The sequence below is a fragment of the Panthera pardus genome, unplaced genomic scaffold (assembly GCF_024362965.1).
Source record: "Panthera pardus isolate Hobbes unplaced genomic scaffold, ASM2436296v1 HiC_scaffold_6, whole genome shotgun sequence".
Classification (NCBI taxonomy): Eukaryota; Metazoa; Chordata; class Mammalia; order Carnivora; family Felidae; genus Panthera; species Panthera pardus.
The window spans coordinates 60,343,418-60,368,999 of NW_026526991.1; the positions used below are offsets into that span (position 1 = coordinate 60,343,418).

At 36.1% G+C, this 25,582-nt stretch overlaps 2 protein-coding genes and 1 pseudogene across 2 annotated transcripts; 2 read left to right on the forward strand and 1 right to left on the reverse strand.

The window, feature by feature from the left end:
• Nucleotides 1-9,586: 9,586 nt before the first annotated feature.
• On the forward strand, nucleotides 9,587-10,525 carry LOC109261093 (olfactory receptor 6C75-like). The gene has a single exon (XM_019439614.2). It carries the CDS (start codon nucleotides 9,587-9,589, stop codon nucleotides 10,523-10,525), a length of 939 nt encoding a protein of 312 aa, XP_019295159.2.
• A 3,371-nt stretch (nucleotides 10,526-13,896) lies between these two features.
• On the reverse strand, nucleotides 13,897-14,804 carry LOC109261086 (glyceraldehyde-3-phosphate dehydrogenase-like; annotated as a pseudogene).
• A 9,016-nt stretch (nucleotides 14,805-23,820) lies between these two features.
• LOC109261550 (olfactory receptor 9K2-like) lies at nucleotides 23,821-24,798 on the forward strand. Its single transcript, XM_019440066.2, has one exon. The coding sequence runs from the start codon at nucleotides 23,836-23,838 to the stop codon at nucleotides 24,796-24,798; it is 963 nt and encodes a 320-aa protein (XP_019295611.2). The 5' UTR covers nucleotides 23,821-23,835.
• The last annotated feature ends 784 nt before the right edge of the window (nucleotides 24,799-25,582 follow it).

The window sequence follows — 25,582 nt, forward strand, 5'->3', positions numbered from 1 at the left end:
TCATAAAGGTCTTCATCTTTGTTATCTTGACATTGAGCAGATTGAGGAGGAAGAGGAAGGGTTGGCCTTGCTGTCTCAAGGAGGACAGAAGTGGAAGACAGAGAGAAAGTGGGAGGGGTCACAGGAGAGGGAAGCACACTTGGTACAACTTTATGGAAATACATTGTAATTCTGTCTGATTTTTTGCTTTATAATTTCTCTAAAAGTGTTTCCATACAATACTAATCCTTCTTCCATTGCTTGCTTCGCTTTCAGTGCCTGTATCATAGAAGGGTCCATGTTGTAAAAGAAGTCATAAGCAGTCTTGAATAATCAGAACTCCTCTGCCAAACTGTCTAATGTCAATTTGTTTTTTGGCACTTCTTCTTCTTCCTCATCGCCTGGTACTGGTTTAGTACTCTATCAAATCATAATCTATCAAATCATAATCTGTTACTTCCTCTTGTGCGCTATTAGCTCTTGAATTTCTCCAAGATCTATATCTTGAAACCCTTTTCCCCCACCTTTGTGCTGAATATACAATCCCTTTTGTGATTTTCTTCATTGGCTCTGTCCTAAATCCTGTGAAGTCATCCACAACATCTGGACACAGTTTCCTCCAGATGGAATTTATGGTTCCAGGCTCGATGGCTCACACAGATCCTTCTGTAAGAACAATGGCATCTTCAGTGGTGTAATCCTTCCAGACTTTCATGATGTTCCATGAGGATTCTCTTCCATAATGTTGGCAATCCTTTCCCTGGCATATGGTGTATAATGAGCCGTAAAGGTCCTCTGACCCCTTGATCTAGAAGCTGAATTAGAGATATTGTGTTTGGGAGCAAGCAAAACACCTTCAGTATTGAGCTCATGGGGTTTTGGGTGGCCAGGGGCATCGTCCAATATGAAAAGAACTTCAAAAGGTAGTCCCTTGCTGGCATGGTACTTTCCGACTTTAGGGACAGAGCATCAATGGAATCAATCCAGAAAATGGGTTTTTGTTGTCCAGGCCTTCTTGTGGTACCAACAAAAGACTGATAGCTGGTATTTATCTTTTCCTTCAAGCCTCAGGGGTTAGCAACTTTATAGATAAAAGCGGTCTTGGACAAAAACTTGCCCGCATGTAACAAAACTGTAGAATTAGCCTAACCCTTTCTTGCTAAATTCTGGTGCTCACTTTTCTTATTTACTAATACAAATCTTTTGTGGCTTTCCCCACACACTCTGTCCCCATAATAGGGCACTTTTGTCCGCACTAAAACTCTGTTCAGGAAAATATCTTTTCAGGGCACCTGGGTGACTTGGTCAGTTAAGTGTCTGCCTTGGGCTCAGGTCACGATCTCATGGTTCATGGTTTGAGCCCTGGGTTGGGCTCTGTGCTGACAGCTCAGAGCCTGGAGCCTGCTTCAGATTCTGTGTCTCCCTCTCTCTCTGCTCCCCCTCCACTCACACTCTATATGTCTCTCTGTCTATCTGTCTCTCTCTCTCTCTCTCAAGAATTAAAAAAAAAAAGGAAGATATCTTTTCTTCTCAAAGATTTTCTTAATGACATTGGGGAACTCATCTTCTGTCTCTTGATTGGCAGAAGCCACTTCTGTTATTTTGAGATTTTTAAAGCCAAAGCTCTTTCTAAAATTATCAAACCATCATTCGCTGGCCTTAAATTCTCATCTAACACACTTCACCGACGTTGTCATGTAATGACTATGCTTTTTCTTCAATCATATTAGAGTCTATGGGTATACCTTTCTTAGCAATCCTGTGCCCACACAAAACCTGCATTTTTAATATGAGATACAAAGGTATTTTGCAAAAAGTGCAATGTTTTCATGGCTGCTGCCATAGCTGTAGTGACAGTCTCATGAATTCCCCCGCTCCTTTTTTTACAACAGTCTTTAATGCTGATTCATTTATCTTGAAATGGGCAACTGTAACTGCAGACCTCAATCTATAGTACATACCAAGCAATTCAACTTCTTCTTGTAATGTTACGACTTTTCCCACCTTCTCGGGAGCATATCCAGTATCACTTAGTGGCACTTATGGCAGGTTCCACTGGTGTTATTTAGGGTTTATGGTACTGGACTAGACACAATGAGAAAAAATCAAAAACCTCACGAGTTCAATTTTATTGTGATAAGCAGTTTCCTGGGTAGATGAATAACTCACACTGAGATATCAGGGTCGCATGGTATTTTAAGCAGATACACGCAATGTTTGAGCTCAGCACAATAGCAACAGGAGGTGGCTATGAAGATATACAGTACTACAGTGTGTACCACAGTTCATCTTATGCAGTTATGATTTAATACTGCATCTTTACATTTTTTTGCATTTCTCTCCACTTTGAATGGTGCCATATATCGTTTTCAAGTGTTTGTGTGTATAAGTAAGTTTTGATAGATTTTAGCTTTTTTAAAAAGTTTTTTTAATGTTTATTTATTTATGTTGAGAGAGAGAGAGAGAGAGAGAGAGAGAGGGAGCGGGGCAGAGAGAGGGAGAGAGAGAGAATTCCAAGCAGCCTCCAGCATGTCAGCACAGCGCCCAGCATGGGGCTGACCTCACTGACAATGTGATCATGACCTGAGCCAAAATAAAGAGCTGGCCGCTCCACCGACTGAGCCATCTAGGCACTTCTGAGCTAGTCATTTTTAAGAAATAGCACACAGGGGAACCTGGGTGGCTCAGTTGGTTGGAGCGGCAGGCTTTTGGTTTCAGCTCAGGTCATGATCTTAGGGTCATGATCTCAGGGTCCTGAGAGATCCCCACTTGAGGCTCCTCACTGGGTGTGAAGCCTGGTTAAGATTCTCTTTCTCCCAGGGCACCTAGATGGCTCTGTTAGTTAAGAGTCTGAGTGTATTTCAGCTCAGGTCATGATCTCACAGTTTGTAAGTTCAAGCCCCATGTCCTGCTCTGCACTGACAGTGTGCAGCCTGCTTAGGATTCTCCATCTCTCTCTCTCTGCCCCTCCCCTGCAGCTATCTCTCCCTCTCAAAATAAATAAAAGTTTAAAAAAAAAAGATTCTCTCCCTCTGCCCTTCTGCCTGGCTCGCATGCAGCATCTCTCTCTCTCTTTCAAAAAAAAAAAAAAAAAAGAAAAGAAAAGAAAAAAAACAAGCAAAGGAAAAGATTTGAAAACTGAGTAGAAGTTACTCTTTCATAAGATGTTTACATTTATAAGGGAAATCTCTATTGGCAAGGGTGTCTCTGTACCTCTCTGTACCAAGAAGGAGAGGATGATCAAATCCCTAAAATTTCTCCTCAAAAGACAGGCAGCAATTTCAATCTGCATAACAACATACCCTCATTCTTGCGCTTCCCCTGAAAACTTCCTGTAACTGGTTCCATCCACCTCTCCCCCCACCTCACACACATCTTCTGGCTTTAGCTGAAGAAGTCATTTAAAGTAGTAGCTTTGGGCCATTTGGGGGAGTTACTCAGTTTTCCTGTATCTCTCCCATGTACACAGGAGGTATACGTGTTATTAAACTTCTGTTTGTTTTTATCTTGTTAATCAGTCTTTTATTACAGGCTTACTCAAGAACCTAGAAAAATAGAGGGACAATGATCTTACCTCCACTACATAATCAAAATTATCTTCCCTCCCCTACATAAAGCAAACTTTCAACTATCTTTACTTAGTAACAGGTTCACCGCAATGTATAATTTTAAATAATATTTTGGCCTACACATAAACATCACATAATACAATTGCAACAATGTTTGTAGTGAAACAGGAATATGTTTATGGCACACTATTCAAATTACTGACTTTTATTGTTAATAGATTAATATGCTTTTAGTTTAAAATAGCTGTTCTGCTTTCATAGTCTCTATACTGTGCACTCTGTATTATTTAATCATATACCCTGAATAACTTCATGTTTCCCAAAGAAACAGTAAAAATATCTTAAAATCTTTGTTCAGATAGTGTGTAGCATTAAACAATCCCAAATTCAATTTACTATAAACTGTTTATATGTGTTTGTACCTCCTTGTTTAAGTAGCAACTAATACAAGTCTCAAATAATGAATGTGAAAGGGATATTGTACATGTCATTTCAGATCAATGCAGTGAGAAATAAGATGATGCAGGTGGGAGGGTAGGATATTGCTTCAATTGGACATTAAATACAGAATATGAGATTTCAAAACTAATTCTCACATATTTCTGTAAGTGAAAATTATGCAGAAAGTTGTCTTTATTATCTTCGTATTCTCAAAATCTAAGCTTGAGCCCAACACATAATGAGATATAAAAAGTAATTATTGAGGGGCACCTAGGTGGCTCAAAAAGTTGAGTGCCCGACTTCAGCTCAGGGAATGATCTTACAGTTTGGGAGTTGGAGCCCCAGGTCAGGCTTTCCACTGACAGCAAGGAACCTACTTTGCATTCTCTGCCTCCCTCTCTCTTTCCCTCTCCCTCTCTCTCTCTCTCTCTCTCTCTCTCAAAAATAAATAAGCATATTGGGGTGGCTGGGTGGCTCAGTCAGTTAAGTGTTCAACTTCAGCTCAGGTCATGATCTCATCATTTGTGAGTTCAAGTCCCACATCAGGTCTGGACGGACAGTAGGGACACTGCTTAGCTTCCCTCTCTTTCTGCCTCTCCACCCTACCCACCCCCCCCCGAAAAAAAAATAAACTTTAAAATGAGTGAATAAATACATATATACAAATATATAAATAAAATAAAAATAAAAATTAATTATTGGGGTGCCTGGGTGGCTTGGTTGGTTAAGCATCTGACTCTTAATCTCTTAGCTCAGGTCATGATCTCACAATTCATGAGATCAAGTCCCTGGTGCAGCTCCTGGCTGACAGCACAGAGCCTGATTGGGATTCTCTCTCTTCCTCTGTGTCTGCCCCTCCACCACTTAAGCAAATTTTCTCCCTCTCTCTCTCTCTGAAAAAAAAAAAAATTAAAAAAAAAACTTTAAAAAGTTATTTTGAGAAAATAAATAAATAAATAAATAAATAAAATTAATTATTGAATGAGTACATGGTACTGATTGTAATGATCAAGTTTATGTCATCATTCAGTGAAAAAATGTAAAAGCTTACAGTTAAGCCTGACATCTCTTATGGTATAGAATAATAAAGACCTCAGACACAGTTTTAAAAAATTCTTAATATTTTCCCTAAGATTGGAGAGAAGCCCACTGTTGACAACTTAGCGAGTTGCTCTTGATAAATTGTTAATCTTGATTACTCCATTATTAAGTTTTTCTCCTTATGAAGTTAGAAATTATTACAAAAAATTTAAATGATTTGTATTTCCCTGATGATGAGTGATGTTAAGCATTTTTTCATGTGTCAGTTGGCCATCTGGATGTCTTCCTCAGAGAAACGTCTATTCATGTCTTCTGCCCATTTCTTCACTGGATTATTATTTTTTGGGGGGAGGTGTTGAGTTGGATAAGTTCTTTATGGATTTTGGATACTAACCCTCTATCTGATATGTCATTTGCAAATATCTTCTCCCATTCTGTCCATTGCCTTTTAGTTATGCTGATTGTTTCCTTTGCTGTGCAGAAACTTCTTATTTTGATGAGGTCCCAGTAGTTCATTTTTACTTTTGTTATCCTTGCCTCCGGAGACATTTTGAGTAAGAAGTTGCTGCAGGCAAGATCAAAGAGGTTTTTGCCTACTTTCTCCTCGAGGATTTTGATGGCCTCCTGCCTTACATTGAGGTCTTTCATCCATTTTTAGTTTATTTTTGTGTATGGTGTAAGAAACTGGTCCAGGTTCATTCTTCTGCATGTTTTCCCAGCACCACTTGCTGAAGAGACTGTCTTTATTCCGTTGGTAAAATCAAAACCACAATGAGATACCACCTTACACCTGTCAGAAGGGCTAACATTAACAACTCAGGCAACAACAGATGTTGGCAAGGATGCAGAGAAAGAGGATCTCTTTTGCATTGTTGGTGGCAATGCAAGCTGGTGCAGCCACTCTGGAAGACAGTATGAGGTTCCTTGAAAAAGTAAAAATAGAACTACCCTATGACCCAGCAATTGCACTACTAGGCATTTATCTACGGGGTACAGGTGTGCTGTTTCGAAGGGACACATGGACCCGCATGTTTATAACAGCACTATCAACAATGGCCAAAGTACGGAAAGAGCCCAAATGTCCACTGATGGATGAATGGATAAAGAAGATGTGGTGTGTATATATATATATATATATATATATATATATATATATATAATGGAGTATTACTCAGCAATCAAAAAGAATGAAATCTTGCCATTTGCAACTACGTGGATGGGACTGGAGGGTATTATGCTAAGTCAAATTAGTCAGTCAAAGAAAGACAAAAATCATCTGGCTTCACTCATATGAGAACTTTAAGAGACAAAACAGATGGACATAAGGGAAGGGAAACAAAATAATATAAAAACAAGGAGGGGAACAAAACAGAAGAGACTCGTAATTATGGAGAACAAACTGAGGGTGGCTGAGGGGGTTGTGGGAGGGGGGATGGGCTAAATGGGTAAGGGGCATTAAGGAATCTACTCCTGAAATCATTGTTGCACTATATGCTAACTAATTTGGATGTAAATTTTAAAAAAGAAAAAAGAACATTAAAATAAAAAAAGAAAGAGCTTCCGCAAATTTGTTATAAAAAAAAAATCAAATGATTGTATATATTTTTCTGTTCTGCTTTCAGGCCACTCTCACCTAAATATTATATTCTAAATTGGGTACTAATTTGGACTATAGTTTAATGCTGGTGTCCTGAGAACACCAATCACTATAGTACCTTTTGTCTATTCATTCAACTAATCCCCCTGAGTCTATTAGGAATGGAGCAGATAAAATTATGGCTAGCCTGAATAACATTACTAAGATCACATCATTTTGTCCACTAAGGTTGGAAAGACAATACATTAGCTTTTATTTCAACTACAACTTATTTCATTTTAAGTATCAAGATAATAATAAATAGTAACAGGTAGGATCTTCTAAGACCTCAGCTCCTTAGAGAAATTGAGGTTGATGTACAGAAATAGGTTAACGTATACCCTTTTATTAACACAGTAGAGGAGCTCTTGAAATTATTCTTTATGATCAGTATTTTGAATATTTGGTTACAAATATAAAATGACAGAGGAGAAACAGATTGCAAAGGCCTTTGAAAAATCCCAAAGCACTTACATTTAAACAAATTAAAGAAGCCATTAAAAATACCATTGACTAAACCAATGATATTTAAAAGTAAGTATATATTAAAAGTAACAATGATATTTAAATGATATTTAAAAGGCATAAAAGTAAGTATGCCTTTAAATTTTTCTTTCAGGATTATATTTTTGCTTTTATAGTATATGTTTACACCTTTTACAAGTATTCATAATTAATGCACAATGCTTTATATGAATCAAATTAAACTGCACAATTTATATGAAATATGTAAATAAAGAAAAATTTAAAACTACTATAATTTAATAGTTTTATGCAACATTTTTATTGTAACATTGATATTTTGTGATTGATAGAATTACATGACTTTGGTGTTCTTAGCTAGCTATCTGTAGTTATTTTTTTAATAATAATCTTTTTAATGTAACATTTTTTTAAAGATTTTACTTTTTAAGTAATTTCTACATCCAACGTGAGGCTCGAACTTACAACCCCAAGATCAAGAGTCACATGCTGTACCGACTGAACTCGGCAGGTGCCCCAATAATCATTTTTAATATAGTCAATTTCAGGACACAAAATGTATTATTTTTCTGCAAGATTCAAAACAATTTAATTGACATATCTTAACACTGAGCAGATATACCTTATGTTTTAGTTTTATACAATGTGAATTTATACATAGTAGAAGTTAGCATCTGTCAAGTAAAGGCAGAAGCCAAAAAAATGCAAATCTTATGACCACAAAGAAGAGGACAGACAATGGAAAGTAGGAATTATTTTCTCCCAGCAATTATGTAGGTAAAAGATTTTAGTAAGTTCATTAACATATTAAGTTAGTTGGCTAATCCTCAGAAAATGTCATTCATTTTGACAGCTCTGAAACTTCTGAAGGACATAGAAAACAGATAAGATGGTACAGGTGTAGACAGGCTGTCTGGACAGTAAGTATTTTTTTTTTTATTTTTGCTTTTTTTCTTTTAAATTTTTATTTAATTTATTTATGTATTTTTTTTAATTTTTTTTTAACGTTTATTTATTTTTGAGACAGAGAGAGACAGAGCATGAATGGGGGAGGGTCAGAGAGAGGGAGACACAGAATCTGAAACAGGCTCCAGGCTCTGAGCTGTCAGCACAGAGCCCCACGCGGGGCGTGAACTCACGGACCGCGAGATCATGACCTGAGCCCAAGTCAGCCGCTTAACTGACTGAGCCACCCAGGCGCCCCTTTAATTTATTTTTTTAATTTACATCCAAGTTAGTTGGCATATAGTACAACAATGATTTCAGGAGTAGATCCCTTAATGTCCCTTACCCATTTAGCCCATCCCCCCTCCCACAACCCCCCCCCCCCCCCCCCCAGTAACCTTCTGTTTGTTCTCCACATTTAAGAGTCTTTTATGTTTTTGGAAAGTAAGTATTTTTAAAAATGATCTTAGATGACAGCACGTTTAAAGCTTTTATGGAAAATAATAACTTTAAACAGGAAAAACAAACAAATCCTGAGCAATACCCAGAGTTGTATTAGAAACAAAATAGAAGAAAAAATAGTAATAATCTTTGCCTCCCAAAACTTAGCTTGATGTTTGACTATTCCCTTTTATCACCCCTCAAGAAAAGAATAAGCAATGTGTGGAGCAGTGTTAAGTTATTTTAAAAATAAGTAAGAACACTTACAGCTTACAAAAATAAAATTAGGTCTTAAAGAAAAATCCTGCTTTATATGTCAGAGATTCCTTTTAGGTAGGCAATAAATGAAAAAAATATATAAGAAAAACATATTAATCTTAGACAAGACCATTATAACCAATTAGTAATTAAAATTAGAATGCCTTTTGGCATAGCCATTGGAATTAGATTGGGGCTACCCTCCCATCTATTAAATATTTCTGGATTCTGTATACTGTTATCAGAGACACATTATTCTACCAGATGGGCAAGGGAGTGGTCTCTGTGGATTGTAAAAGTTTGAATGGGAAAAAAGAAAGAAATGTTTATTCGAAAGAGAAAAAAATTTAAAGATGTGAAGAGGAACGCAACAACAAAAAATACCTTCAAAGAGTACTGTGGTATGCTGGGAGTAAACTCATAATCTTATATGAGGAGGTTTTAATCTCAGAGGTTTTAATTTCCCTTTTTTTCTTGTTTTCAGGAATATATTGAAACATTCAGAAGACAGGTTTATATTGAGATATGTGAAAATAAAATGAAAGAATACAGAAACAATGAATCAATATATCACATAATAAAGAAATGTTAATATATTGGGAAAAAAAAAGAAATGTTAAAAGTATTTTGTTTCTTTTTAGTACAAAGTCATTTTCCTCTAAAAGTGAAAGACAGCAATGATTTTTTAAACATGTGTGTGTATGTGTTTGAGTTTCTTTTATGATGTAATAATTTTTATTTTTCATCTATTTTTCAGCTAAAACAAGAAATACCATCATAAAGAAGGAAAATAATGAGAAATTACACAGCAGTAACAGAATTTATTCTTCTCGGATTGACAAATGACCCACAATGGCAGGTTGTACTTTTCGTATTTCTTCTTGCTACCTACATGCTTAGTGTGACTGGGAACCTGATCATTATCATTCTCACACTTTCAGATCCCCACTTAAAGACTCCAATGTATTTCTTCCTTCGAAACTTCTCATTCCTAGAATTATCGTTCACATCTGTCTGTATCCCCAGATTCCTTGTCACTATAGTGACGGGAAACAGAACTATTTCCTACAATGATTGTGTGGCTCAGTTGTTTTTCTTCATCCTGTTGGGGGTGACAGAATTTTACCTTCTGGCTGCCATGTCCTATGACCGCTACGTGGCCATCTGCAAGCCTCTCCATTACATGACCATCATGAATCACAGAGTCTGCATACTCCTTGTCTTTAGCTCATGGCTTGCAGGATTCCTGATCATCTTTCCACCAGTAATTCTGCTGCAGAAGTTGGAGTTCTGCTCCTCCAATGTAATTGATCATTTTATCTGCGACTCTTCTCCGATTCTACAGCTTTCCTGTACAAACACTCGCTTTTTAGAACTCATGGCATTTATTTTAGCAGTGGTAACACTTATGGTCACCTTAACACTAGTTATGCTCTCCTATACGTACATCATCCGGACAATTCTGAAAATTCCTTCCAAGAGTCAAAGGAAAAAAGCCTTTTCCACTTGTTCCTCCCACATGATAGTGGTCTCCCTCTCTTATGGAAGCTGCATCTTCATGTACATTAAGCCTTCTGCAAGGGAAAGGGTGTCTTTAAACAAAGGGGTAGCTGTAATCATTACCTCAGTTGCTCCTCTCCTGAATCCTTTCATATATTCACTAAGGAATCAGCAGGTAAAGCAAGCCTTCAAGAACATGGTCCAGAGAATTGTCTTTTCTTTATATAAATGAATGGGATTATGCAAAAAATATATACATACCCCTGAAAGCAAAACTGAATGAAAAACTCTCTGGATTTTCCCCCATAAATTCTTTAAACACCCCATTTCATTCTTTCAGTTAGACATTTTTATATATTGTCAATATCTCTTTTTCTTATTAGCCTGAAAGCTGGGTCCTATGTATTTTATGTTCTAGGGAAAATGGCCAGTCTTCACCTGTGTAGCTAAATTTTAGATGTCAATAATCTTTATTATTTCTCCTATCAAAGCAAGTAGGTAATAAATTTGTACAAAAATGCAAATGGCTATACTACAGGAGGTTTACTAAAACCACATACAAATATAAAATTTATATTATGTGAAATAAGTAAAAATGTGTCTCAGTCAGTATCCCTAAATTTTCTTCTTCTTGTTACCAAGAAAAGAATATCTTTCACTGAAGTTTTCCCTATTTCTGCCAGTAATATTTAAAAAGGAAAACCATGGTCTATAAAAGCAAATTTAAAAATTCATTTTTATATCAGATTCTTTCAATTGATACAAAAATGGTCTTTTCTACCAACATGGAGAAAACAGAAAACTTGGCATCTCAAACACTGTGAGCTGCAGAATTCAGAGACTGTCTTGGAAATGATGACATATGACCCATTTACACCTTAGCTGTCCTTTATTTGCAAATCTACATGTGTTTATCTGTCCATTGCCTCTTTCTCAGCAGGCTCTCCCTCCCACATCCATGTCCAAAAAAAAGACTCTCACAGGTAACTGTAAAAAATGTGTCCAAGCCTGGTTCCTATACTCAATGAGCCCCTCAGCTCCAATGTTTCACTAACAAGGGTGTTTGTGTTGGGACCATAGTTATGAGTCTAACTACATACTGGGTAAGTGGATTTGACTTTGGTTTCTTGATTTCTGGCTTGGTCTGATATATAGATTAATGTAAAGACTTCTACCATACATAGTCTCTAAGTAGAGACTTTTCCTTCCTAATTGCTTATAGATGAGACTCTGTAAGCACTCATCTATTTCTTACCACTGTACTTTCATGGAATGAGTTACATTGTTTTTTCAAACAGACTTAACACAATACTATCATGAAGTGAAAATTAACTGATTTTATTTGATTATAAATTATTTATTGGAGAAATTTGTAAAGACATGAAGCTATACAAGTTTGCCCTTATAAGACTATACCAAGTAAGCAGAAATGCAAAAGTGAAACACAGGAATGTGGAAAAACAACACGCAAATGTTAACTAAACAAATATATATTATATGTGTGGTAAGTATAATAGAAGCTAAGTAGGAAGACAGCAGAGAGAAAGGGGGATATAAGAAGGTAAAGGAAAGTTCATCCTCTTGATTGACCAAAACCTCTCCAAAGAAGTTGATTCTAACATTCACATTGTCAGTAAGATAAGAAAATCCCTACAAATCTTTCCAAAACAAATATTATATGCTTTAAATTGAAATAATATTTAGAAGTATTATTAAATTATGAACTTTTTGTTGCAAATGTAATTTTGGTGAGAAATGTATCAGGTATACATATACCTCTGAGGTCATGTTTTTAGAAGCTTTCAAAAAGTATTTATGCCCATATTTTATGCTCACACTGAAATATTTCAAAAATACTTTTCCTTTCTTTAAGTTTTTATTGAAATTCCAGTTAGTTAACATGCAGTGTAATATTAGTTTCAGGTATGTGATATAGTGATTGAACACTTCCATAAGTCACCTGGTGCACATCACAGGTGCCCTCCTTAATCCCCATCACCTATTTTATCCATCCCTCACCCACCTCCCCTCTGGTAATCATCAGTTTTGTTTTCTCATGGTTAAAAGTCTGTATCTTGGTTTGCATCTCTTTCTCTCTCTGATTTTCCCTTTGCTCATTTGGTTTGCTATTAAATTTCATATATGAGTGACTTCATTTGATATTGGTCTTTCTTTGACCGACACTTACCATAATACTCCCTAGATCCATCCACATTGTTGCAAATAGCAAGATTTTATCCTTTTTTTATGACTGAACAGTATTCCACTGGATATATGTGTGTGTGTGTGTGTGTGTGTGTGTGTATATACATATATATATATATATATATATATATATATATATATATATACATATGCATATGTATATTTGTGGTTATAGAAAACATAAATAGTCATTTATTTTCACTGGTAAGTTAACATTTTGAGAGTTAATTCTGATAAACAAAGTTAAATGAGGAGAAGGGAAGAGACAGATAAAAAGCCTGGGGAGGAAATGCCTACCTAAGAGTAGTTTAGTTTTGCTGTGAATAAGGATTTTGGTTGGATACCCAAGTAAAATTAACTGCCATTTGAAATATCAGAGAATATTGGACAAAGCATGGTCTGCTTTTTCCCATTATGTAACCAAGTATATTATTCTCCAGAATTCCACGTGAAAACAATACTAGAAACTATGTATTAGCTAGAAATGTGACTAGGTTTTATAGCATATTCAATCGCTTAAATTTTCTTGCTTTTGTTTTTACTAAGGAGATGATAAAAAGACATTTAGATATTATCTTAACTAATTCACTGATTTCATAGTTGAGTGCTCTATTGATTTGCTACATTTTTAATAAGGGGTGAGCACTCTGTGTTGAGAGTAATGTACAATTGGAATGAGGTAAAACTTTATATCATTAACTTTGTTACTAGAGTCCACACATCTACTGGACTATGTTTTTAGCAAACGAATGAATGAATGAATGAAAGAGTGAATGAGTGAATGAGGGGTTGGAAGGCTATTGGTGCTGGCAAGAGCAAAAATGAACCATAGTTAGTACCATCTCTTTCTCTCCAGTTTCCTAAGGTGTGATTCTCACTGCTATTTTCCTTGCTTTAGTTTTCGTTTTCCAGAATATATAGATCCACAAGAGTGTACATGTCTTTTATGGTTTCAACTGGCATTCCACAAATAAATTATCCAAAGTTTCCTAGACATAGACACAACTAGTTATACACACAAACATATATCCATGTGTACATAAAATATTTGTATTTAAGTATATTCATTGACACACATGTCTGTGTGTGTGTGTGTGTGTGTGTACACGATCAGAAACACTTTAAAACAAATTAAATCTTTATATAAAAATTTGATAACAGCGTCTGTACATGCACAGGTATTTTTCTGGCTGGATACAGTATACTTTAGTGATGGTACACGACAGAATAGGGGAACCTGAGCCCCTCCCCTTCTTCAGGGGGTCTGGGATAGAAACCGTGTAGAGTTCAGAAGATTTTCAGTGTGTTGAGGAATGATTTGGGGCAAGGATTCTCCAGCAGCTGAGAGACTCTCTCTTTTTCTTATATGGTCAGTGAGAATAGTAGTCCGGGGGGCTCTTACTCCTGGGAGGCCATATAGACTATGAGGTCTACTACCTTGTTGCTATAGCCAAATTCATTGTGGTAACAGGAAATGAACTTGTCAAATCGGTCATTGAGGGCAATGCCAGACCCAGCATCAAAGATGGAAGAGTGGGTGTCACTGTTTAAGTCACAAGGGATAACCTGCTTCTCAGTGTAGCCCAGGATTTCCTTGAAAGTGCCCTCTGATGCCTACCTCATCACTTTTTGATATCATTCTGGCAACTTTCTCCAGGCAGCAGGTTAGATTCATAACTGACACATTGAGGGTGGGGACATGAAAGGCCATGCCAGCAAACTTCCCATTCAGCTCAGGGATGACCTTGCCCACACCATTAGAGGCAGGGATGATGTTTTGGACAGCTCCTCAGTCACCACACAACAGCTTTCCGGAAAAGCCATCCACGGTTTCTGGGTGGCAGTGACGGCATGGACTGTGGGCATGAGTCTCTCCGTGATGCCAAAGTTGTCATGAATGACCTTAACCAGAGGCCAAATAGTTAGTGGTGCAGAAGGTATTGCTGGTAATCTGGAGAGAGTTGCCACACTTCTCAGGGTTCACACCCTTCACAAACATGGGGGCATCAGGAGAAGGGGCAGAGATGATGATGCTCTTGGCTCCATTCAGATAAGCCCAGTTTTCTCAATGGTAGTGAAGTGACTTCAGCACCAGTATCACCCCATTTGATGTTGGCAGGATCTTGCTCCTGAAGGATGGAGATGGGCTTCCCATTGATGACAAGTGTCTTGTTCTCAGTGCTGACTGTGCCATTGAATCTGTTATGGATGAAATCATACTGAGACAAGTAGACCATGCTGTTGAGGTCAACAAAGGTGTCACTGATGATGACAAAATCCACTCTGCCAGAGTTAAAAACAGTCATGCTGACCAGGCAATGTGACTAAATCTGTTTACTCAAACCTTCACCATCGTGTCTCTGGGACCTGGGAGGCACTACACAAGGAGATGCAGCTGTCTATCAAGTGAGGAAGAACAGAGACAGCACATGTATGTATTTTTCAGATTTTTTAGATGAATTAAAGATTTTAATACAACAGATGCTTAGCTTCTAAATAAGGACATGAATGACTCATCTGTATATACTGTGAGTCACTCATTAGCATGATCATAGTGGTCAAAAAATGCCATCCTAACCCCACACTGAAGTCTAACATTAAAAATTGTCATTCTGAATTTCAAAAGTAATCCCTAAAAGTGTTTCCAAGTATCAACTTGGATTTTTGTACCATAGTAACAAGTAGTCATTGAAGAATGTTAGCAGACAAGAAAATAACTCTGATTGCAATGCATAAAATAGATTGAAGGAAGTCAGGGTCTGCCATGGTTAAAACAAACAAAAAAGGTAAGATCCATATCTAAGATATTAGTACTGGGGATGTAAAAAGATATCTAATGATGCATTTTCAAGAAACTTGACATTGTCTTGAGGTAAGAGTGAAGCAAAAAATGCAAGCCTATAGGAAGAAAATAGAGAAAGCAATGACATCCAGGAATCGGGCTTAAGAGACACAACTTGTTATGAGCTTTGCAGTGAAGACAGGAAATGCAAGGAGAGTAGACAGGTGGTGCAGAGAAACAATGAAAGAAGGCCAACTGCTGTCATGCTCCATTTTAGGATGAAACAGTAAGAAGAAATACTACGTGCAAGGATTTCAAAAACATTATGATATCGGGGCGCCTGGGTGGCTCAGTCGGTTGAGCGTCTGACTCCTGCTCAGGTCATGATCTCGCGGTCCGTGAGTTTGAGCCCCGCGTTGGGCTCTGTGTTGACAGCTCAGAGCCTGGAACCTGTTTCAGATTCTGTGTCTCCCTCTCTCTCTGACCCTCCCCCCATTCATGCTCTGTCTCTCTCTGTCTCAAAAATAAATAAATATTTTTAAAAATTTAGAAAAAGATAAAGTTAAAAAAAACATTATGATATCAAGTGAGGAATGTTGTGGAATGAATTTAAATACGTAAAATATCTCTTTAATACTAGTTCTTTGCCATATTTGGGGTTGAATTTATTATTCTTCTAAAGACTGAGTCCCATGAAGTCTCTCTGTACATTTGAGACTGTCATTACAGTCACTTGTTAAGCCGCCCTAAAAAATAATACTTTAAATTAATATGGAGGACATGCTTGAAAACAGCATTGATCTCAGAACTAATAGGAGAAAATGGGAAGTAGAGAGAAGGAGCTATCACGGACAGAGGCCTTTACCCAGGACTGTTTCATTCCTTATATTGCTGCTTCCTGATTTCTTTAAAATACTGAGCAAGGAATTAACCTATTATGTACTGAAAAAGTCTCCCATACAGTCATAAAAATCAGTGTCCATCCTGGAGGCTAAAGTCACCTACAAATTACATGATCTGGGCACATCATAAGCCTTGGAACAATATTATGTAGTCAACTTCGTAACTATATAAGGGACAGTATTACTCATGAAATAGCACTTCAGAAGTTTCATTTTTAGTTTGATAGCAATAACCAAGAAAACCTTAGGCCGAAGCATGAGACACTAATCCAAACTCTCCTTTGGTATCAGTCACAGTAAATTCCATACATTGAATGTTAACAAAGCAGAGAGCATTTATACCTGTTTGATCACTGCATATGTATTATCACATTTCATCCTCACAGGCATCTTATCATCATTGCTGTGTTTCAGGTAAGTAAAATCAGGCTTGCCTTTCCTATGTTCGCCACCCCTTAACCACCAACCCAATGGTACTGTTATGTCTCTGTAATAATACACTATTGCAAAGGCTTCGAGGGGACAGGAATTAAATTCCAACAGGTGTCTGGTTCAGAAGTGGAGAGCTTGATCTCAAAGTTAGCTTTCTACAGCCAAAAGAAGCACTCACACTCATAGGTGAAAAACAGTAACTTTACAATTTTTAATTCGTTATATCTAAAAATACTTTGAAAATAAACCATGTAATGCACTGCAAAGATTAATTTACCATTTGACATTTTTATGTCAAATAGATCTGAGATTAGATAGATCTCAGAATAGATCTGAGATTAGATAATCTGGATAAAATGGAAATATTGACATTTTATGATAAAATTCTTACGTTATTTGTGTTGTTTTCATTGTTAAATGTATCCTACATATAGAAGAGCATATGAAGTCAGTGATGTCAATTTAAAATAACTAAAAACTATGGGAATGCAAGCTGGTGCAGCCACTCTGGAAAACAATATGGAGGTTCCTCGAAAAACTAAAAACAGAACTACCCTATGACCCACCATTGCACTACTAGGCATTTATCCACGGGATACAGGTGTGCTGTCTCAAAGGGACACAGGCACCCCAATGTTTATAGCAGCACTATCAACAATAGCCAAAGTATGGAAAGAGCCCAAATGTACACCGATGGATGAATGGATAAAGAAGATGTGATATATATATATCATATATATATATATGTGTGTGATGTATATATGTGATATATATATATGTGATATATATATATGTGATATATATATATGTGATATATATATATATGTGATATATATATATGTGATATATATATGTGTGATATATATATATGTGATATATATATGTAGATATATATATACGTGATATATATATATATATATATATCACGTATATATAATGGAGTATTACTCGGCAGTCAAAAAGAATGAAATCTTGCCATTTGCAAGTACGTGGATGGAACTGGAAGGTATTATGCTAAGTGAAATAAGTCAGTCAGAGAAAGACAAAAATCATCCGGCTTCACTCATATGAGGACTTAAAGACACAAAACAGATGAACATAAGGGAAGGGAAACAAAGATAATATAAAAACAAGGAGGGGGACAAAACAGAAGAGACTCATAAATATGGAGAACAAACAGAGGGTTACTGGAGGTGTTGTGGGAGGGGGGATGGGCTAAATGGGCAAGGGGCATTAAGGAATCTACTCCTGAAATCATTGTGGCACTATATGCTAACTAATTTGGATATAAATTTTAAAAAATAAAATATAAACTAAAAAAATAAATTAATTTAAAATAATTAACTAATTAATTAGTTAAAATAACTAAAAACGATATACATCCATCCACTTCCCAGGCTAACACAGCAAACACCAGACTAAAACAGAAACTCCCAGTTTTTCTGTCCCCAAAAATATAGATCTCAAAAGACACATCAACTATACTGATTTCTCACACCACCCAAATTACACTATGGTTTTGTTTTGTTTCCTGGGGGTTTTTTGGTCAGGTTTAGGGTTTTAAATTGCGAACAATAAATTTCAGCTGCATGCTTTTATAAATTTGACAAGTCAAAATAAGTAATATCTTCATGACTCCAAAACATTTCCTTATGTACTTTTGTAGTCAATCCCTACTCCTCACCCACAGCCCTTGAAAAACCTACATTGCCCTATGGTTTTGTTTATTTTGTATTGTCACAGAACAAGAATCATATAGTTGGTAGCTTTTGAGTGTCCCTTTTTTCACCTTGAATAGTACTTTTAAGACTCATCCATGTACTTGTATATATCATTGTTTTATTCCTTGTTTGCTGGAGTAGTAGGTCATTGCACAGATATACAGACTCACCAGTTGATGGAAATTATAAAACTTCAGGTTTCATATTTAGGAAGAAGTTGTTTTGAGTTGTCTTTTGTACTTCGTGAAACATGTAGGCTTCAGACTTTTGCTTAGAGAAGCCCATTTTTCTAGGACCAACTGTGGAAAACTAATGTGTTGTCATTGAATTCCCTTGGCACCTATTTCAAAAGTGGATTCAACAGGGGCATCTAGGTGACTCACTTAAGTGTCCAACTCCTGACCTGGGCTCAGGTCATGAGTTTGTGAGTTCGAGCCCCACATAGGGCTCTGCACAGATAACGCAGAGCCTGCTTGGGATTCTCTCTACCTCTCTCTCTGCTCCTCCTCTGCTGACATTCTCTCTTTCCCTCTCTCAAAATAAATAAACAAATGTAAAAAACACAGGATCAAAAGTTATTTGAACATAGATAGACAGATAGGCTTATTTACACATATATATCAATATATATGTTTATTTTTGGACAGGTTATTTTGTCCCTTGATATATTTCTTTTTCGTTTAACCAATATAATATTCACTTAATTAATATGTTTCATAGCAGGTGTTTAATAATTTTACTGTATAAAAATTCACAAAAAATGACTAGATGTGTAAATACCTTAAATTCATTATTTTTTAAATACTAAAAGATATTTATATTTGTAGTGTCAATAGACATTTCAGTGAGAGTTTACTATTCTTTATATATTGATATATTTTATTTGTTTATTTTTGCTTAAGGGTTTTGGAGTGAAATTTATGATAGAAACACCTATAACTTGTATTTTAATTTCTAAATTATAACTATGGCAGACTCAAAAATACAGCTAAGAAATATTGTCTTTATGATCGTTCTTGGGTTTGTAACAATGGTCTTGTTTCTTTCTTAAATGTTTAGTAGTAAACACTAGTGGAGCCAATTATAAGAGAATCATTTTTCATGGGAAAATTGTTAATAAAAATTTAATTGTTTTAGTAGACATTTTAAAATGTATATTTCTCCTTCATACATCACCCTGATCTCTTCAATTTTTTTTATTTTAACAAATCCTTAATTTTTGGTAAAAATATTGTTTATTATGCAGTTGAACCCTTGACCAGGAGTCGGGAACATAGAACTCCTATGTAGCCGAAAATCTGCATATAACTCATGACTCCCTAAAAATGAAACTGCTAATAGCTTACTGACAACCAGAGACTTACTAACAACCTAAACAGTTGATTAACATACATTTTGTGTGTTATATGTATTATATTCTGTTTTCTTACAATTAAGTAAGCTAGAGAAAAGAAAATATTATTAAGAAAATCATAAGGAAGGGACAGTACATCTACAGCACTGTATTGTATTTGTTGAAAAAAAAATGTGCATGGAAGTGGACCCATGCAGCTCAAGTCCATGTTATTCAAGGGTCAACTGTATATATTTGTTAATATCAGGAGTATCTGTCTGTAGTGCTATCCCGTTTTCTTTCCTGATACTTGTGACTTAATGTTGCTGTTTTTCCACTGTTATATTGCTTAGGGTTTTATACATCTTACTAGTCTTTCTGAGAATCAATGTTAAGCCATGTGACAGCCTCACACCTGTCAGAATGGCTAAATGTGGGTGAGGATGCAGTTCTCCATGAAGGGACCTTCATGCACTGTTGGTGGGAATGCAAACTGGTGCGGCCTCTATGGAAAAGAGTATGGAGTTCCCTCAAAGAGTTAAAAATAGAACTACACTCTGATCTGGCAGTCACACTACTGGGTATTTACTCAAAAATACAAAAACGTTAATTCAAAGACACACACCCTATGTGTATTGCAGCATTATTTACAACAGCCAAACTATGGAGTGGCCCAAGTGTCCATCATTAGATGAATAGATTAACAAGATGTGGTCTAAATATACAATGGAATATTATCCAGCCATAAAAAAGAATGAGATCTTGCCATTTGCAATGACATCAATGGAGCTAGAGAGGATAATGGAGATAGCAAGATGACTCAGTCAGAGAAAGACAAATACCATATGATTTCACGTATATGTGAAATTAAGGAAACAAAAATAAATAGCAAAGGAAAAAGGAAAGAGACACAGAGAGAGAGAAACCAAGAAGCCAACTCTTAATTACAGAGAACAAACTGATGGTTACCAGAGGGGAGGAGGGGAGGTGACTGGAGAGATCCTGGAAATAAAGGAAGGGGATTAGAGAGTATACGTATCATGATAAGCATTGAATAAGGTACACGATTGAAGAGTCACTATATTGTACGCCTGAGACTAATATGACATGTATGTTAACTATACTGGAATTAAAATTAAAAACTTAATAAGACACACTAAAATAGCCAGTAGAAAAAAAAAATGTTAAGCCATGTGAATATCCTATATTATCCACATGTTTCTATTTCATGATTTTTTATCTGTAAAATTTGCTCTCATTTTTTTTGTTTGACTTGCTGTGTTCTCTTTCACTATATTAAAATAGAAGATTAATCCAGTTGTTCCTGTTTTTCTTGTTTATAGTCTTTACCTATATTGCTTTGTATATATCCCTCTAAGTACTTCATTCACTGAATTGCAAAAGTTTAGACATAACATAATGCACTATTTAGTTCAAAGTTAGTCAAAATTTAATTTTGTTCTTTTCGATCCATTGAGTTTTAGGGAGTATCTTTAATGTCCATGCCATTAGACCTCTCTCAACTAATTATCTAATAGTTAACTGATTTCTATATTAAGCTGACCATCATCAAAGAACACACACTGAATGATTTCAATAGTTGAATCTGTGGAGGGTTTCTTTATGTCCCATCAGACTAGAGAATGGCAGGAAGTGTTCTTATGTATTTTGAGCACTAGCATGTTTTTATTGCTAATGCCATCGTGGGCAGTTTAAGGAACTGGATTCTGGTACATCTGATCAATTGGATAGCGAAGCTGTACCACATGTGCTTTCCCCTTGGAGGTGTTGGAAAGTTCAAATGTCTCCTAATACTATGGTTCCTGGCACAGATTTTGTTCTACCAATGAGATCCACACAAACTCAGAATTTGGTAGAAAATTTCAACATTTTCTACCATGGAAATGTCACCTTAGGAAGGTTGTGGGAACATATGGGCTATTTTCTGCAGCATTGTTGAGTCCCCAACTTCCTTTGAGAAGCTATTTTGATGGATGAAGAAGCAGTGACATCTTTTTGCTTCCATGTGTCTGATCTCTGGACCAGAGTTAAGGTTCAGTATTTTTACATTGTATCTCCGATGGTAGCCTATCTTTGTGAATCTTATTATATTGCTCTAAGGGTCATTATTAGAGTGTCACCCAGAAATTCCTCCAGCCTTTCCAAACTTCACAGACCTCAATTCACCTTCATTAATAATTTCCAGTTTAAGATACTTAAACTATTTACTCTTCCTACACTTACCAAACTTTTACTAATGCTGCATTATAATAAAGGAAAGCGCCGGGCCCATATGTTTTGCTATGTACACACTAAAAAAAATCCAGATAATTCTAGAAGTAATTTTTACATAAAAAAGATTTTCTAAAAGTAGAATTATAATTAAATTATGGAAATCTTCAGGGGAAAATGGCATCTGCATAATTATAATACGCTGTTTCATTAAACAGAGTATTATGTCTTTGGTTTTACTGTAGTCTTTTAGTCACGCATAATTATTGAGGATTTTTAAATACAGATCATGATCTCTTATACAATTTCATGCTAACAATTCTTAGAATATTTTTTAAATTATCATTTCTTCCACTATATTTTCAAAATATTTAGTATTTACACATAAGAAAGCTTAGATTAGCAAAACATTATCTGACTTTGTGACTTAGAGGGCATTTGTCATGGCATGAAACACATCGACATCAGGAAATACAGGTAAATCATAATTTGGAGTTAACTTCTATCTCTTTTTAAAGCATAGCAAATGTAATTTATGATGATTTAATATATTCATTCGTTTTAAACTTAAATAGCACAAACTTTAAATCTGTTTCCTTATGCTTACCGATATCTATGCTATGATAATTACCAGAACGTCTTTCCTTGTCAATGAAGAAAATAAAGTCCAGAGAAATTTCCCAAAGGATACACACAACCAGAGAAGAAAAGCTCCTCACATATGGACTATTATTAGATTATTTGCTTATGTCTGAGGTTACTGCAGTCCTCGTGGACAACAGCCCTTGAGCCTGCACTTCTGTCTCCATAATTGACTTTATGATTGCTCCTCTCCCAATGGAATCCATCACAGAGGATGAACAAAACCTCCATGTGGAAAAATCCTGCAGAAAGGTATCAGAAGTAAAGTAAGTACTGTTGATTCTACCAAGTGATCATGGACTCTGGAGACCGAAGGTTGTTATGGTCCTCAAATATCCCTGGTCATCCCATTGTCCTCATTTTAAGGTATATAAGGCATAATAGAATACAAGAAAGGAACTCTCCTTTAATATATATTCCTTAATTGGCTTTCCCTGACTAAAGAGTGACAGCCCTTGAATTGACACAGCTTTGATAGAAGTTATTCACTGTCATGTGAGGATTAGAATGTTTATCAGCTTCTTCTCTGCTTCAAAGAAAATGGCTAAGTGAATCTGTAATACATTAATTCACACACCTACTAATGGAAGTAAAATATATATAACAAGGCAATAAAAATGCATCTATTTGGGAGGAATATCCTTGACCTGAGAAAATGAACATAGATTTGGAAAGAGCATTAGAAAATGATATCTAGGTTTAGTGATTATTTTGATGTTATTAATTTTAACATACCAATAACTTATGATTTTTATTCCATTTTTAGAGATGACACAGTAATAATGGAAACCAAAGATTGTACATAAAAGAAGGTAAAAATATTTATAAATATATTTTGTACTGTCTTTTAATGATTCAGACACGGATAGTGAATCATGATGGCTACAGCAGTATCATACAGATTATACGTATTCCCTGTATTTTAGGTTACATTCTTACTTTAGATAAAGCTAATTATTTAACAATGAATATATTAGGAATAGAAATTCAAAAAGTGGTGAATTTTAGACCATATATTATGTTACTTTCTTGGTGAATACTCAGCAAAATTATGACCTAAAATACAATAACCCATTGACTTCTTTCACTGCTTAACAGAAAAACAGTCTCATGGACCTTGTATTATCTAATCCAAATTCCTGATTCCTCATGACATTAACATGGTTTCATATGCAATATTTAATTAAGATATAACTAATTTTTTCCACACTTAAGAAAGTATTTGTGTCGCTAGAAACAAAGCACAGGTTTCATTTGTTCCTTTTTCCTTGTCCCTTTTAGCAGGTTTCTGCCATGGGTGACAGGGGAACAGACAATCACTCGGAAGTGACTGACTTCATCCTTGTAGGCTTCAGGGTCCGCCCTGAGCTCCACATTCTCCTCTTCCTGATCTTTCTGCTTGTGTATGCCATGATCCTCCTAGGGAATGTTGGGATGATGACCATTATTATGACCGATCCCCGGCTGAACACACCGATGTATTTCTTCCTAGGCAACCTGTCCTTCATTGATCTCTTCTATTCGTCTGTTATTGCACCCAAGGCCATGATCAACTTCTGGTCTGAGAGCAAGTCCATCTCCTTTGCAGGCTGTGTGACCCAGCTCTTTCTCTTTGCCCTCTTCATCGTGGCGGAGGGATTTCTCCTGGCAGCCAAGGCCTATGACCGCTTCATTGCTATCTGCAACCCTCTCCTCTACTCTGTCCAGATGTCAGCACGTCTCTGCACTCAGTTGGTGGCTGGTTCTTATATCTGTGGCTGCATCAGCTCGGTTCTTCAGACAAGCATGGTATTTACTCTGTCCTTTTGTGGTTCTCGGGCCATTGACCACTTTTACTGTGACACTCGCCCACTTGAGAGGATATCTTGTTCTGACTTCTTCATCTATAGGATGATTTCCTTTTTCTTATCGAGCATCATCATCTTGCCTACCATCATAGTTATTATTATTTCTTACTTGTATATTGTGTCCACGGTTTTAAAGATAAGATCCACTGAGGGACGTAAGAAAGCATTCTCCACTTGCAGCTCTCACCTGGGAGTCGTGAGTGTGCTGTACGGTGCTGTGTTTTTTATGTATCTCACTCCTGACAGATTTCCTGAGCTGAGTAAAGTGGCCTCGTTATGTTACACCCTAGTCACTCCCATGCTGAATCCTTTGATTTACTCTCTGAGAAACAAAGATGTCAAAGAAGCTCTGAGAAAGATTCTGGGGAAAAAAATATTTTTGTTTAATTCTATCTTAACAGTGACATAACTGAAAGGAAGGGGCATTATGGCAGTCTGGGAGGCATCGATGCAAAGAATGCACCCAATGATTTTGAAATTCTCAATTTTAGAAAGTTTATTTATTTGAATCCCTTGTACCTATAGCTGAAGAATACATTTGGTCTATATTTTGCCTAGCTGTTGATTTTGGGGTGGAAGAGCTTTCTCCATACTTCACCTTCATTTGAGTAAAGACAATGATTGCCATGTCATTTATTTTAAGGAAAATATATTCCAAATTTGCTGCTGGCTCTCTAAGGATGATGTTAGGATTTATTTTCTATCTTGAGTCAGTAACAAATATTATATAATGTGTATAATTATATAATGTGTATAATTGGTAGATAACCTTATGATATAAGGTCACCCTAAGGGTGACATGTGAGTCATTCAATTGTGTAAGAAATGAGTGAGTGAAACACTTAGTTAATGGTTTCTCTGACTTAGATCAATTATTCTTACAAATCCTCCCTTTCACAAGACAACTGTAATGACACTGAACCAAAAATAAAGACAATTCATTTTTTTGTTATATATGGCCTAGTGAGAGTTAATTCATCACATTGATAATTATTGAATTTTGATGCCTTCTTGTGCTATGAAATTCCCTATGTATAAATAATTTCAGTCCTAGCTCACCATGAAATCCGGGGGAAATAGCTATAGAGAACTAAACTGCCATATATTAGCCCAGTGAAAAAGACACTTATGGAAAATACAAAGAAAGTGTAGTTTCTAAAGGTGAGTGGTTCTAGGGTCACAGAACACTTCCT

What these genes read in the sequence shown, in the direction of transcription:
- LOC109261093 (XM_019439614.2), top strand. Translation starts at nt 9,587, where the DNA reads ATGAGAAATTACACAGCAGTAACAGAATTTATTCTTCTCGGATTGACA.
- LOC109261550 (XM_019440066.2), top strand. Translation starts at nt 23,836, where the DNA reads ATGGGTGACAGGGGAACAGACAATCACTCGGAAGTGACTGACTTCATC.